The following is a 16,966-nucleotide window of genomic DNA, read 5'->3' as shown; positions in this document are numbered from 1 at the left end:
TCTCTTTATAATCTCCTCAAATTCCAGAATATAATTTTGTGGAAAATAAGTGTTTAATGTTGCTGACTAATGCTACTAGAACTTGCTGGAACAGAAGGGCTTATCTGAAATAAAGCCTTTTCTCTGAGGCGCATTTTTAACATGACCCTTCCTAAAGTGATTGGTTAAGATGTCTCAAATTGTCACTTTCTTACTATAGCGAAGGCAAAAGTCATTCTGTTTGTAGATATTTTAAAAGCCTCAGTAATGAAAACAGAAATAACAGATTGATAACAAAACAGACTGATGGGAAGAGAATATAAAAATATAAAAGAAGACCCTAAGACCCAAAGATATTTAAGAATTTATTATATGATAAAGGTATCATTTCAAACAAGTAGGGAAATGATGATCAATTAATAGTGCTAAGACCGCCATGTAAAAATACAAAAAATTGGGCTTCCCTGGTGGCGCAGTGGCTGAGAGTCTGCCTGCCGATGCAAGGGACACAGGTTCGTGTCCCAGTCCAGGAAGATCCCACATGCCGCGGAGCGGCTGGGCCCATGAGCCATGGCTGCTGAGCCTGCGCATCCAGAGCCTGTGTTCCGCAATGGGAGAGGCCACAACGGTGTGAGGCCCGCGTACCGCAAAAAAACCCAAAAAACCAAAAAAACAAAAAATTTAAATCTCTTAATTAAATTTTTTCTCCTTTCAAAGAAAAAAACCTTCACAAAAATCCAATGGGAATATAAATTATAGACACTACATATAAAACAAAAATGCTTACAAATCTGCAACCTTGATAAATAACTGGCAATAAACATAGCACTAACTCATACCTTATACAAGAGTAAATTTCAGCTGATTTAAGACCTATATGTAAAAAAGTAATATGTAACCCTTTGAAGGAGAATAATTAAATTATGATATATTCTTAACATGCAATAAGGTAATTCTATATGTACTAAATGACAAGATCACCAAGATTATAAAGAGAAAAGTTGTTACAAAATTAAGTATAATATGTATGTTACCACTTATATAAAATAACAGCTTTGCATATGCACGTATTTGTAAATGCATAAGAAAAGTATTAAAGGATACACAATATATTAACGGTCTTATCCATGAAAATAGGATTTGAGAAGAAGTGAGATCATGTGAAGAGACTTTAACTCGTGAATCAGTAAACTTCTGGTTTCACTGATTTATTTATGAGTGTGTATTCTCAGGAAAGAAATTTAAATCCCATATATTCTCTATAAAAAAAGTATTTTTTCCATAGATGTATGCATAGAGAGCTACGAAAAACTTCTGTAAACAGAGGTGGTCCAGTGGTTAAGACTGCGTGCTTCCACGGCAGGGAACACGGGTTCCATCCCTGGTCAGGGAACTAAGATCCCATATGCCACATGGAGAGGCCAAAAAATAAATAAATAAGTAAAATAAAAATCAAATATTCCTTCAGGGAAAGAATCTGGTTGGATATATAACAAAAGGATTAAATGGTCTTCTCGGGGGTGGGGGTGGGGGGTGATTTTTGACCTCTGCCCTACACCTTTTGGGGAAAAGTAAAAATATAAAAAAGAAACTATTAAAAAACAATCTAGGGGCTTCCCTGGTAGTGCACTAATTACGCATCTGCCTGCCAATGCAGGGGACATGGGTTAGAGCCCTGGTCCGGGAAGATCCCACATGCCGCGGAGCAACTAAGCCTGTGCACCACAATTACTGAGTCTGCGCTCTAGAGCCCGCGAGCCACAACTACAGAAGCCCAAGCGCCTAGTGCCCGTGCTCTGCAATGAGAAGCCACCACAATGAGAAGCCGCGCACTGCAACAAAGAGTAGCCCCCTCTCACTGCAACTAAATAAAGCCCACGCGCAGCAACAAAGACCCAATGCAGCCATAAATTATTTAATTAATAAAGAAAAAATCTAACACACAGAAAGACTTAAAAAATGTATTTGACGATAGGGATGAAAAGTTTTAGAGCACCAAGGAGATAAAATAGTGTGATAGTAAAAATAATTCCACTCATATTTATACACTGGATAAAACACACAATCTCTCTGGGTCTTGATTTCCTCATCTGTATAGTAAGGGCCTTGTGTTAGATTGTTACATTCCCCCTTGCTTCTTAATTATTTACAATTTTGGACAGCCATAAGAACGAACACTTATAACAAAAAAGAACAGGTCTTATGTAGTAAAAGGTTGTTAGATTAAATGAACAATTCAGCTGCACAGATATGTTACATTTGTGCATAAGCTAGTTTCCTCTACTCAAAATGTTAAACAAGAAATTACCTTTTAGTATTTTCTTGTTCTTCTTCTTCTGGGAATGGCTTCTGCTTTTTCTTGGTCTGTTCTTCCAACAGCCAACTTTTCCTCTTCAATCCCTTTTTATGTTCTGAGTTCAGGTTTACACTCTGAACGACAGCTTCAATGACATCTGTAACTGTATCAGGGCCAAGGTGCAGTGCTGTTCCTTCTTCACCTTCATTTAATTCTGGGCTGACAAATTGGGCAGCTTGGAATGCTTGCATTGATACCACAGCCTGGAGGGGACATTTCCGAGGTCGACCTGGCCTGCGTTTCACAAAGTTATTCCCTGTCCTGGCCTGTCTTTGAAGTTTTTTGGCTTTTAAAATTTTATTGACGTGGTCTAGGTTTTTCTTGGTGGCCAAGATTTTGTCATAATTGCACATTTTCCGAGCTTGGCGCTGCATAGCTTCTACTACACTTCTCTTGATATGATGGGGGGAATGGCTGCTGGGCAACTTTTCAGAAAGGAGTGAGATGCTACTACTGCAAGAGTCACTGGGGACTGCAGGCACTAGAAGGCTGTCTGGTTTTCCCAGGGTTCGCTCCTTGCCGTGGCTATGGACTGGACTGGAGGAAGGTGGCACAGAGGCAGATGCGATCACAGCATCAATATTTTTCTCCAGGGGCTCTTGGTCCTCATGTTGTACCAGCCGCTGCAGCAGACTATCCACAGAGTCATCCCCAGAAGAAACCAATCTTGGACTTCGAGATGGAACTCCGTTCACTAAATAAGACAACAAATCACACATGATAAAAACTGAACACAACTGGTTATTTAAATAACTTTACAAAGAATAAAGGACAAGGAATACCACTCTATTTTTCATAGCAAGATTAAATATCATAATATTGGGTTGGCCAAAAAAGTGCCTTCGGTTTTTAAGTAAAAATAAAAGACACATTTTTCATTTCCACCAAGAACTTTATTGAACAATGTATCCACTCTTTTGTTCCACTACCTTCTGCCATTTTTCAGGCAACTTCATAATTCCATCTTCCCAAAACTTTTTATCTTTTTGAGCAAAGAACTGTTCCAGGTGCCTTTTACAGTCTTCCAGGGAATAGAAATTTTTTCCATTAAGAGAATTTAGTGAAGACCTAAATAAATGGAAATCCGAAGGTAAAATGTCTGGTGAATACGGAGGATGAATCAGAACTTCCCAGACAAGCTGTAAGAGTTTTTGCCTGGTCATCAAAGAAACATGTGGTCTTGTGTTATCCTGATGGAAGATTATGCATTTTCTGCTGACTAATTCTGGATCATCAATTGCTGCTTTCAGTTGGTCTAACTGGGAGAAGTATTTGTTGGAATTACTCGTTTTGTTTTCCAGAAGGAGTTCATAATAGAGGACTCCCTTCCAATCCCACCATATACAACATCACCATCTTTGGATGAAGACTGGCCTTAGATGTGGTTGGCGGTGGTTCATTTCGCTTGCCCCATGATCTCTTCCATTCCACATTATTGTTCAGTATCCACTTTTCATCGCCTGTCACGATGTGTTTTGAAAATGGAACATTTTCGTTATGTTCAGTAGAGATTCACATGTGGAAATACGGTCAAGAAGGGTTTTTTCCGCTTAACTTATGTGGAATCCAAACATCGCAGCAATTCACATAACCAAGCTGATGCGAATGATTTTCAACACTTGATTTAGATATTTTGAGTATGGCGGCTATCTCCCACATGGTATAATGTTGACTGTTCTCAATTAATGTCTCGATTTGATCGCTATCAACTTCAACTGGTCTACCCGACCGTGGAGCATCGTCCAGTGAGAAATCTCCAGCATGAAACTTCACAAACCATTTCTGACACGTTCGATCACTCACAGCACCTTCTCCAACCACTGCACAAATCTTTTTTTGCATTTCAGTTGCGTTTTTACCTTTCTTGAAATAATAAAGCATAATATGCCGAAAATGTTGCTTTTTTTCCTTCCATCTTCAATATTAAAATGGCTACACAAAAATTCACCAATTTTGATAAGTCTTTTTTTATTTTTTTAAGAATTTATTTATTTTTGGCTGCGTTGGGTCTTCGTTACTACACGCAGTCTTTCTCTAGTTGCGGCGAGAGGGGGCTACTCTTCGTTGAGGTGCGTGGGTTTCTTATCACGGTGGCTTCTCTTGCTGCAGAGCATGGGCTTTAGGCACACAGGCTTCAGTAGTTGTGGCACACAGGCTCAGTAGTTGTGGCTCGCGGGCTCTAGAGCGCAGGCTCAGTAGTTGTGGCACATGGATTCAGTAGCTCCGTGGCATGTGGGATCTTCCCGGACCAGGGATAGAACCCATGTCCCCTGCGTTGGCAGGCGGTTTCTTAACTACTGCGCCATAAAGGAAGTCCTGATAAGTCTTTTTTTAAATGTACGCTGATATGACAACTGTCACATACAATCTAACAAAACTGTTTTGAATGAAGTTAAAAACAACTAAGTGCTACTAGAGCCATCTTGCAGAAAAAACCGAATGAACCTTTTGGCCAGCCCAATACCATATGCATTTGTCTTTCACAGGCAAGTTGATAGTTTCCTGAGTAGGGTACATTACAGTACCCACAATAAATTCAAAGTTGGCCCATGTTTCCCTAATAAAACGTGGTGGGTCAAAAAAACAATTCTCACTCTCTGAGATGAGGAGCAGAAAGAATAGAGCTTATTTCTTTAAAAATGAAGGTCCAGTTAAGAGACTCAACAGCTAAATATTGAATAAAGAACTAAACTTTAAATACATATATTTCTAGTCCAGTGCTTTTTCTGACAATGTTTTAAGTGCAAAGGAATATAAGTGAAATTCTCACCAGGGAAGCCCAGTTCAGCGGTTTTTTGGACAGATTTCTTAGGAATTTTTCTATAGATCATATCATCTGTAAGCAAATATTTTTTTTCTTCTTCCTATCTGTATGCCTTTTATTTCTAAAAATCAGGTTTTTAAAATAATTAAAAATGGATGTTAGATTTTGGCAAATGTTTTCTCTTTACCTAGATGATTATGATTTTCTCACTCTTAATTTCGTAAAATACACTAATTGATTTTCTAATGTTAATTCAACCTTGCATTCCTGAAATAAACCCACGTGGTCATGGTATGCTATACATTCAACATACTGGAGTCAATCTGATAATATTTTGTACCGTTTGCATTCATGCTTAATTGTGTGTAGTTTTCTGGTAATGTGTTGCTTGGTTTCAGAATCAGGGTAATGCTGGCCTTCATAAAATGCATTGGGAAAATGCTCCTACTTTCTGGAATAGTTTTTATATACTTATTATTATTTTTTCCTTAAATAGTCATGATTGAAGCTATTTGGGCTTTGAGTTTTCATTGTAGAATGGTTTTAAACTGCAAGTTGAATTTCTTAAATAGATGTAGGGCTCTTTATTCTTGAGTTTTAGTAGCTGGTGTTTTTCAAAGAATGTGCTCTTTTTTATCAAATTTATTGGCATAAAACTGTTCATTATGCTCCCTTATTGTCCTGTTATGGTATGTAGCAATTGCACTGATATCCTCTCTTTCATTCCTGATACTGCTAATTCAATTTCCTTTTTCTTAATCCTTTCAGCTACAGTTCCCCTTTAAAAAAATTTTTTTTTGATAAACCAGTATAAGCTTTCATTGATTAATGTTTTCTGTTTATTTTTGCTCTTATATTTATCATTTTTCTTCCATCTAATTTGGGTTTAATTTGTTCTAATGTCTTTAGCTTCCTAAAGGTGAGAGTTTGGGCTTAGACCTTTTTTGTTTAAGAACGTAACTTTGTAAAGCTAAAAACAGACTTAGCTATACTCCATAAAATTTTTATGTGTTTTCATTTTTATTTAATTTAAAAGATTTTCTAATTTTGTCTGTGATTTCCTCTTTGACTTATGGGCTATTTAGAAGTGTGTTGTTAACTTTTCACTTATTTGGGGAATGTCAAGATATCCTGTGTTACTGAATTCTAATTCTAATTCTAATTCAATTCCATTGTGTTCTTAAAATATATTCTGTATGATTTCAAACTTTTAAAGTTTATTAAGATGTTTTATGGTCCAGAATATGATGCTATCTTGATATAATTCCACATGAACTTCAAAAGAAAAGGGTGTTTTATATTTATTTACTGAAAATTTCTGGAACTCTTCATTCCTTTGGTAGAGCCATGTTTCCATCTACTATGATTTTTCTGTTTGAAGAACATTTCTACTACCATAAACCTGCTGGCAACCAATTCTTTAAGCTTGTTTTTCTGATAATGTTTATTTTGCCTTCATTTCTGAAGGGTATTTCACTGGTTATAGAATATTAAATTGATAGGTTTTTTTTCCCCTTCCAGCATTTTAAAGACATTATTTTTATTGTCTTCTGTCTTACAACATCTGACAATCCATCTGCTGTGATTCATTCCAGTGTTCCTCTGTATAATATGTGTTTTCTTGTCTCTTTGCTTTTGCTGGTTAATTTTAAGATTTTCTCTTAACCACCAGTTTTTAAGAAATTTGACAATGATGTCCCTTGATTTCTGTATGTTTGTGTATCCTGCTTGGGATTTGTGGGACTTCATGGATCTATGGGCTGATAACTTTCATTAAGTGTGAAAAAGTTCTGAGGATTATTTCTTCAAATATTTTTTATTCCTCCTTATAAGACTCAGATCCTATGTATGTTGGCCCTGCTGATACTGTATCACAGGTCACTGAAATTCTATTCATTTTATATCACATTTTTCCCCCACTTCTACACTTCATTTCAGATAGATTTTATTAGTATTTCTGCAAGTTCAAAGATCTTTTCTTCTGTAGTGTCTAATCTGCTGTTATCCCATTCAGTGAAATTTTCATTTCAGATATTTATCACCTAAAGAAGTTAACATTAGATTTAAAAAATATCTTCCATTTTTACTATTCGCTATATTCATATTTTCCTTTAAATTCTCAAAGATAGCTGTTTTAATGTACTTGTCTGTTAATTCCATCACATGTTATTTCTGTGGCAGTTCCCACTGACTGATTTTTACTCCACTAAGTCATACTTTCTTGCTTCTTGGCATGTCTATTAATTTTTGATTGGATGCTGGACACTGTAATGATACACTGTTAAATGCTCAGATTTTGCTGTCTTCCTTTTTTTAACATGTTAAGTTGGAGAAATTGAATATACATACTTTCTGGTTGATTTATTTGCCTTTCAATTGCAAAATAAAGGCTGCCATTCCTGGGCTGCTGGAGTAAATGAGAATGCTAGGTCAACCAAGATGGAGGATACATTGATCAAGAAAAACTTAGCTTTATACTGAACGGAAATTAAGCTTGCCTTTGGCTCTGCAAGGCAACTGGGGGCGCGACCAACCTACAACAAATTTTAATTAATTTTTTTCTTTGTCTCACAGGCAATATAAATCTGCATGAGAGACAGAAGGTGAGTATGAGCTTGTGTTCAGAAACTCGTTTTTCTGCTCCACCCAAAGCTAAAACTGAAACAAGGATCTAGCTTCTATGATAGATGTGTTTCTATTTGCTCTTACACTGGTGTCACCATTAGGAGTTACACATCTATGCAGGGAAATCTGACGTGAACTTCTGTCTGCTGGAGTTCTAGGCTTTGTCCTTTGTCTCTTATACCTGAATGCATTCCAATAACCAGGCTCTATACCACCAGGACTCAAGCAGATGTTAAGTAGCTCTAATGCTCTTTATGTGTGTTGAATCAAGCTTTATGAAAGTTTCTGGTTTTCTATTTACGCATTTCAAAGTTCAGCAAATGTTTTAAGAAATGTTTTCCACATTTTATGTAGTACTTTTAGTTCTTGGTACCAAGAAGTTTGTTTGTTCTGCACATCTAATCTACCACACTACTGGAAATAAAGAGGTCTAATCTATTCCAATACTACCTAAATTCTAACAGTCCCCTTTCCTCATCTCAAGCCACCAAATTGCTCTAACTTTACCTCTACCTGCAAACTGTTTTAAAAAATCTTTTCCCCAGGACTTCCCTGGTGGAGCAGTGGTTAAGAATCTGCCTGCCAATGCAGGGGACACGGGTTTGAGCCCTGGTCCGAGAAGATCCCACATGCTGTGGAGCAACTAAGCCTGTGAGCCACAACTACTAAGCCTGCGCTCTAGAGCCCACGAGCCACAACTACTGAAGCTCGCATGCCTAGAGCCCGTGCTCCGCAAGAAGAGAAGCCACTTCAATGAGAAGCCCGTGCTCCACAACAAAGAATAGCCCCTGCTTGCCACAACTAGAGAAAGCCCGTGTGCAGCAACGAAGACTGAACGCAGCCAAAAAAACCAAAAACCACTTTTCCCCAATCATTTCACACTTTCTGTCCAAATCTTTCCTGACCTCTTTATTACGTCTGACATTAAGAGATTTCTATGACATGTACTCTTTACCTTTTTTATTAAAAAACTATTTAAGGGCTTCCCTGGTGGCGCAGTGGTTGAGAGTCCGCCTGCCGATGCAGGGGACATGGGTTCGTGCCCCGGTCCGGGAAGAGCCTACATGCCGCGGAGCGGCTGGGCCCGTGAGCCATGGCCGCTGAGCCTGCGCGTCCGGAGCCTGTGCTCCGCAACGGAAGAGGCCACAACAGTGAGAGGCCCGCGTACCGCCGAAAAACGAACAAACAAAAAAACTTTAAAAATTTTATGTCATTCACTGACATCTTTTCATCCACTTGCCTCTCAAATCTAATGTACCTTAAATCTCCAACTCTGTCATCTTTTCAAATTACACTTTCTCCCTGGGCCTCATTCACTGCCAAATTCAAGTTTATCTACATACTGCTAGATGTGTATCTCTACCATAGGTGTCATAAACTATAAACCACACCGTCCAAATGGTTATCTAACATCTCTACCTCAATAGCCCAAAGACAGCTCAAATTTAATATATCCAAACCTGAAGCCATTATCTACTGTCTTCACACATTTCTCTTGCCACAGTCCATTCTCTATATTGTAATGTTTTACATTTTTCTAAAATGCCTATGTGGCAGACTATATTATCATTCATAAATATTTGCTGTTCCTCCCTTGATAGGATTATACTTCCCATACTTCCTTGACATAAGACTTAACCATGTGACTTGCTTTGGCACTGAAATGTGAGAAGTAACATATGTTACTTCTGGGCAGAAATTTTAAGAGCTAGTTAGTGCTTCACTGTGGCCTTTTACTGTTTCATAAGACAAGCAACATTCCAGATAGATAGAGGCTGCTCCATCAGGCAGGTTACTAGAGGGAAGACAATATGGAGCAGACCCGTCATGGTCATACAGCATGAATAAAAAATAAAGCCTTTGTTGTTTTCAGTCACTGAAATTTTGGGATTTTTTTTAGCACTGCAAAATCTAGCCTATTCTCAATGATACAATATATGAAATAATTTTCATCTTCCCTGTTCAAAATCCTTCAATAGCTCCCAACTGCATCTACAATAAAGTTTCAATTCCCTCAAATAAAAAAGTACACCATATCTGATATAGTCCATTATTACTTTTACAACTTCGTGTCCTTGTCCCACCTGTCTACTCAAATTACAGTAGTATATATATCACATTTTCAGTATGTCAGTGGTTAGTGCTTGAGTTCCTCTGTGTGCCATAACATTTTGTATACTGGCCTGTTATAGAATTTAACATACTTTTTAAATGGTGAATATATCCAAATCCTTGAGGACAGGAACCTTATCTTATTCATATTTGTATCCTCAGCGCTCTGTATATACAGTTACCCTAAATAAATAGTTTACTAAAGTAAAACATTTTGGTGATTTTCTTCATAGATATGTCTCTTATTGAAATCTCATTCATTTTTTTCGGGGGTTGGCAAACTTCTTCTATAAGAAGAGAGATAGTAAATATTTTAGGCTTTTGAGGACACACACAATTTCTCACGTATAATTTTTTCTTTTCCTTTAAAAAAACAGAAACAAAAAACAACCCTTTAAAAATGTAAAATCAATTCTTAGCTTGAAGGCTGCACAAAAAAGAGGCCTTGGACAACATTTAGTCCACAGGCTATAGTTTGCTGAACCGTGGTCTAGGCTGACACCATCAAAATTAGTCAGTCATTGCATTAGTCAGTGTAAAGACAAAGTACTATGAGAGACAAAACTACCATTGCTGTTTGAATTCCACTGTACCTTTGGCACAATGGTACTAATAAAAAGCTTCAAATATGGTGAAGATAATCATCAAATAAAAATTAAACAAATTTACCATATTGATACAATTTGACAGTGAGCCCTTGAGTACTGATGAAGAAATTAAATTTTCTAACCAGAAGTCATAAGTGATCTCCTAATTAAAACCACATGGACAGAAAGCTAAGGAATGATATGTGACTTACTTGCTAAAACTTTCAAAGGCTTCTAAGTGTTATCAATAAGGCTCTACATGACTGGTACCTACCTGCCCTTCCAGCCTCATATTCAGTCACTGCCTTTACTCCAACCACACTGGCTCTTTTATTTAATTTCTTGAACTCTCTATTCTCCCCTTTACATATATTACTCCCACTACTGGGAATGAAACTACCACTCCCCATTTCTCCTGATAATACTGATAAATTAAAAATGATTTCCTACTCTCCAATCCCTGGTAAAGGCAGAAGATATATATCATTATTATTATTATTATTATTTTGGTAAACGCACATACTATCAGTAAAAAGAAAACTGAGAGTACAACCTAAATCTAAGTATAAAGTGTACAGATATGTTATACTGTATGAAGAAGTTATATATATTTAAAATATGTAAACATTTTAAAAGTTGATTAGAAATAAATATTAATAGAGGTTCTTCTTACAACCTCAGATTGTTTTACATATCTCAAAGATTTGTAAATGCTACTGGAAACTATTACTTTACTAAATAATTTTATATATATCTAAGTCTTTATTAAATAGCTCTAATCTACACTCCCCTATTACACTACACACCCCATTACCTCAATTCAACTTTCAAAATCTGTATTTTTGTGTGCGCCTACCCTTCTACCTATTCATTTTGAATTATCCCTTCTGAACTATATTAAAATCACTATACCTCTACAAACCTTCAGTTACAGGATAAATTACGTACTAGGGATGTAAGTACAACATGATAAGTAAAATTAACACTGCTGTATATTATATATTAAAGTTGTTAAGAGAGTAAATCCTAAGTTCTCATCACAAGGAAAAAAATGTTTTTTTTCCTTTTACTTTATATCTATATGAGATGATGGATGTTCAGTAAACTTATTGTGGTAATCATTTCATGATATAAGTAAGTCAAATCATTATGCTGTACACCTTATACAGTGCTGTATGTCAATTATCTCTCAATAAAACTGGATGAAAAAACAAAATCACTATACCTCATGGAGTATGCTTAACTGGACATGAAAGAGGTAAAAGGTGAACACTTTTATTGTTTCAATATACATTATTATTCTCACATCCCAGGACCACTTTTGTTTGTTTTTTCTAAATATTATACTGCAAGCTAATAAATTGTAATCTACAATGTAAAGCTATTATAAGGGAGGTCCCTGGTGGTCTAGAGGTTAGGATTTGGCGTTTTCACTGCTGTGGCCCAGGTTTAATCCCTAGTCGGGGAACTGAGATCTCACAAGCCATCTGGCACGGCCAAAGAAAAAAATCTATTTTAAGTCTGTTCACAAGTAACAGTTGGGAAATTATCTTCAAAGTCTGTTAAAACAAATAGCACTTGCCTGTCGAAGAAGTACTCTCAGATGAAGACCTCTTTCGTGTAGGGCTACAGTTTGTGCTCTCTGATGGTCGCTGGGAAGACTTATCTGAAGTTGGCTGGGAACCTGGAGAGACAGGAAAAGACAGAAATCATAGGAAAATCCAAGTCTAAAAATAAAGTTAAACCATTCTGTGTTAGAACTGTAATATTTTAGCTGTTGCCACTGCCATTCTCTGTAATAATATGACTTTCAAGCTGACAATAAGAGGACATTAAGCGAAGGACAAATGACACTAGATGTTGCAGACAGAATTCCACAGGTCTCATACATAATTTCTCCTGTTACATTAATAGAGGAAAAACTAGTTTTAGTGGAAGAATGAAAAAAATATATGATTTAGTTTTTATGTATTATACTATGAAACATATTATTAAGATATTTATTGATAAAAATTACTAGAAATAATATAATAAACCTGCTCTTGATTATTGACTCAAATTCATCATATAAACTGACAAAACCTACAATGCAATTAATTAGGAACAACTGATGTGAGAAAAGCAGGTCCGACCTGCGCATTTTATAGAATCAAAGATGAAAATTAAAAGAGGTGAACCTTAAATCCATACATTCCATATAATCCAGAGAACACTCTGAAAGAATTTGTTATTACTTTATACATGGAATAGAATAAGCCTCCTTTAACGCTTACTTAAAGTTCCTTGGTTGTATACATAGAAGTTCATGAAGACAAAGAAACTCCATTTCCTTTAAAAAAAAAAAAAGTCTCATACTCTTACCAAAACCCCAAATAAATGCAGCATAATTTAACACAACTCTTATTCAAGGGAAAAGTATGTCATTCAGGAAAGACTATTTCCTGAATAAAATATACTTGGCTCTGATATTAGACTCCTTATACCCTAAAAAGCCAGCTGTTGAGAATACATAATGAATGTCAACCGGTTTGTCAAAAAACTAGTAGCACTCTGAAATGTTCACTCTTAACTTGAAAAACATTACAAATAAAAAGCCTTACATATAAACTGGAGGCCCAAAAGGTACCATAAATCAAATACTTGAAGATGAGATTTTTTAAAGTTCTGCCTCTAAATGAGAGTTAACTCCTTAATGAACGGACTGACTGAAGGACAACTTGGGGACAGAAGAACTCAATGGAGCTAAGTTTCTAATATTTCCCTTAATAGTAAACCATGAGCTTTCTTTTAATCACGCAGTATCTTAAATCACATCACTGTAAATACTCTTTTAGCAGGCTCTTTTAGCACTGATTAGGTGAGATATAAGACTATGTGTTGCCATTCAAGAGTAACAAATTAGATTGGGGGGAAATTGATGTGATAGTACCTCCTACTTTGGAAACACAGTGATGACTACAGTAAGATATAATTAAGAAGCAAGACTGTTATTGTTGAATCTTAAAAACAGGTACAAAAGGGATTTTAAAAACCAACAGTAAAATAAATCCCCCTAGAGTGTGGTTCAGATAAGATTTCCATTAAAGAGCTAAATACCACAATAAAATAGCTAAGAAGTAAAAGCCCAGGCATCAGTGAAGATATAACTTTAAGTATTAATACTGAAAAATTCATATACTGAACAGATAAATATTTCCTACTCAGACACACAGCCAAGACAGAAGACAACAGTGGCCAAGAAGCTTGAGACATCACTGAACTCCCTTTACCATTACTCTCCTGACTAATGGAGAAACAATCTTAGATTAAGAACTAGGGAAAGAAGGGGTTGGAGAGCACTTTTTATAAAGTCTTCTCTCTCAGCCATAAACTAACATTTATTGACTACAGTTTATATGTTTGGCACTATGCTAGACAATGTGGAGGTGGGGGGAGGGAGAGACAAAAACAGTATAATAGTTTCTGCCCTCAAGGAGCTTATTTAGAGTCTTGTATGTTATCATGTATTACACTTCAGGTGGCATTTGTGCCATCCATTCTTGAGCTCCGTCTTCAGTTTCTAGGCTATTTGGCAACGTTTCCCAAATTTCTTGGTCATCTTCAAGAAAGTCTTGATGAAGGCTTCAACTATACCTTTGATCATCAGGATATCCTGAGAATCACCCTGCCTGGCCTCACCCACCTCAGGGTAAAAGAGGGTACAGGCACTTTCTTCAAAGCTCCTTCTTTTGGTGGCATCTGGAGCTGCAGAGGAGGCAGTGGGAGGTGGAATGGGGGTCAGATCCCCGGAGATCGTTATTGGCAGCTTTGTACAGCAATTCCTGAGAAACTGAAACAATTGAGAGAGAGATGGCTTAGCTCACTTAGCTTCTGAGCCATTTTTCATTTCCTGAAAGTAATGGAGGCCAGCAGCCTATTCTTAGGATGTAATAGGAAACTGGAATAAAACTTCATTCAGGAGGGTTCTCTTTTTTCATTTCAAAAACTCCGTTTGAATTCCCTGTTCATACAGAGCAGAGTTGTTCTTAACAATTTTCCATATTTAAGGGGGAATAAAGTTGTATCCCTAAGATACAGACCTCTAGGGCTTGATACTCAGCAGATCTAGACCTTTATTTCACTTAAAAACATTGCTTATAGGAACAGTAAGAGGATGAGGATACCTGAAAAAAAAAAATTAACTAATGATGTAAAGCAACCAAGTTTAAGACTGGAAAATGATGATATAAACTCATATGCAAGAGGTAATAATTTGTTAAAGATGTTCAAAAGCATGTTAAAACTGGCCTAATAGCTGAAATCAGCAAACACTATCTCTAACACTACCAGAAACATACTGTTTTATAAGTGCCATTATGCAACTGGGTGGATGGGGAAGAACAAGATATTGCCCAGAGAACTTGCATGTCCATTTCAAAAGAGACCAATATATTTATGCTTCAAAACCTAAAACAGAATGCAACGCAGAGTTGAGTGTAGTAATGTTAGGTACATGAACTATGGAGTAAGGTATCCTGAGTTTGATTCCTGGCTCTGCTATGAAACATATTCAAATGTATACAAGTAAACATATTCGAATGTTGGTTTAATAAAGGACTTTTAACTAACATGGTTCTTGTGAGTTCCAAAATGAGGTAATATAAAAAATTCAAAAGGTTTTCATAAATGTTATACTATTATACATAAATTGGCTCCTTAGGTTTATCACAGAATTTTTAGACCCTAAAATACTTAATCATGTCACTGACATACATAGGCAACCATTCAATATTAAAATAAAAATTAAAAAAGGACAGGGAATGGAATTAATCTAGAATATCAAGCATTTATCTTAAACATAAAGAAGTACTAGTAAAATAAGTACCTCTAATTAAGAAGTACTATTAAGATAGGTACCTCCAAGGCTGGTAGGTAACTACAAAGGTTGGAAAAAACTCCTCTAAAGTGAATCTTCTAATTTACTGACTCTTCATCATAGCTTCTCCAGGGTTGGGATTATGCTCCGGATTATATCAATAATATAAGATGTGCCCAAATGATGAGTCAGAACCAGAAAGTGTTTAGTTCTCTGTTCAGCTCTGTACCAGGGGAAAAAGTAGTTTTCTGCTTCCACTGTTTGGCTCTTTGGTTCTTCTAAATCATGGCTGATTCCTTAAGGGAGTTACTGATTTGTTACTGTCTCCATCATGTGATGAATGTTTGTTCATGTGTAATCAGTGGTCATTTTATGATGAGACGAGATCGGGCGTGTTCAGGGTGGTATGGCCGCAGCATCAGTGGTCATTTTAGATCTGCCTGGAGGGATATGTGAAGACTCTCCACTCCTCGTAAGACAGGAAGTTTGTATGTATTCCAATTCAAGAAAATCTGGTACTTCCTCAAAGAATATACATTCTAAGTATCAGTGAGTTCCCATTGAAATGAGTTCCCATTTCTCATTTCAATACAGTATTAAAGCTGAATAATTAAGTACTTCAGAATAAACAGAGAATATTAATGGGAATCCCTCCATTCAATATTTGGTAGAATTCCTACTGAATGTCTCATCACACAGATGACAGCTTCAGAAACATGTTTAGAAATTCTATACATATAAATGCAGGAAACAGAACTTAGAGATAAGTCACAAAAGAAGTACCTAAATAAAACTGGACTTTAACATAAATGTAGGGTGATTACCACAAGTAAATTCTTTTTCTTCAGTTGAGGCCTTCATGTAAAAATGAAGGCAGACTACTACTAAGGAGGGAAACTGAAAAAAGAGAATACCATTAATTGGGATAATAAAGAGGGAATTAAGAATAAAAAAAAACACTTGGAAATGTGAGGGAGCCTCGGAAGTGGTTTTGATTGTAGGATCTCTGCATTTTCATTTGGCCATTTATTGGATGAGCTTTTTAAAGAGAAAAACAGGTTTTAGGGAAACATTTGTGTCAAATTAGACAAAGAGGAGGAAAGATGGTACTTTTAGAGCAAAACCATAAGATGAAACCATGGATAAGAATGTCAGAAAGCTGAGAAAACAAAAAAGAACATAACTAGGTTTAAAAGGGATAAGAATCTGAAAATCTTTATATTATACACAAAAATGGGTGGAAACCAAAAAGCTCTTCTGAAGTTGATTTGTCACAAGAGATGTTGATTGATGTCTATAGAGGAGGAACAGAAACAAATCTAAGATAAAAAAGAAATAGTACATTTACAGATGCCTGGGTGTGAGGACAGTCATATGGGCAAAGATATCAGCATAAACAGAGAAAATTCCCACTGATAATAGTGTGGGGGAGAGGTGGAAGACATCACAAAGAAAACACTGGAAAAGATTCAACCTAACTACTTCACTGAAGCCCTGAGTATCCTAGGCTAAAAAACGAGGAATCTCCAAATGTAAATTAGCAAAAGAACACAGTGAATGAAACCAACAACTGGTTGGATAAAACATGCATTTCTTTAGTCTAAATCCACTATTAAAACTTTAATAACAATACAGTTATGAGTTTTGGTTACACCCTGTTGGGAGTTCAACACTGAAGACCCAAGGAA

General features: G+C 36.3%; 1 protein-coding gene across 5 annotated transcripts in view; it reads right to left on the bottom strand.

Moving 5' to 3' along the window:
* Positions 1–16,966, bottom strand: part of ASH1L (ASH1 like histone lysine methyltransferase) — a 210,802-nt gene that overhangs the window by 118,136 nt on the left and 75,700 nt on the right. For all 5 annotated transcript variants that reach the window (XM_024748118.1, XM_024748117.1, XM_024748116.1 and 2 more), the window contains 2 exons: positions 12,006–12,107; positions 2,288–3,029 (listed from right to left, as the gene is read on the bottom strand). In XM_024748118.1, the coding sequence (XP_024603886.1) occupies positions 2,288–3,029; positions 12,006–12,107 (844 nt within the window). The remainder of the gene's footprint in view (positions 1–2,287; positions 3,030–12,005; positions 12,108–16,966) is intronic.

Source organism: Neophocaena asiaeorientalis, unplaced genomic scaffold (assembly GCF_003031525.2).
Source record: "Neophocaena asiaeorientalis asiaeorientalis breed wild unplaced genomic scaffold, Neophocaena_asiaeorientalis_V1.1 scaffold76, whole genome shotgun sequence".
NCBI lineage: Eukaryota > Metazoa > Chordata > Mammalia > Artiodactyla > Phocoenidae > Neophocaena > Neophocaena asiaeorientalis.
The sequence above is the reverse complement of the archived record's forward strand: the minus strand, read 5'-3'. Positions and strand labels throughout refer to the sequence as shown.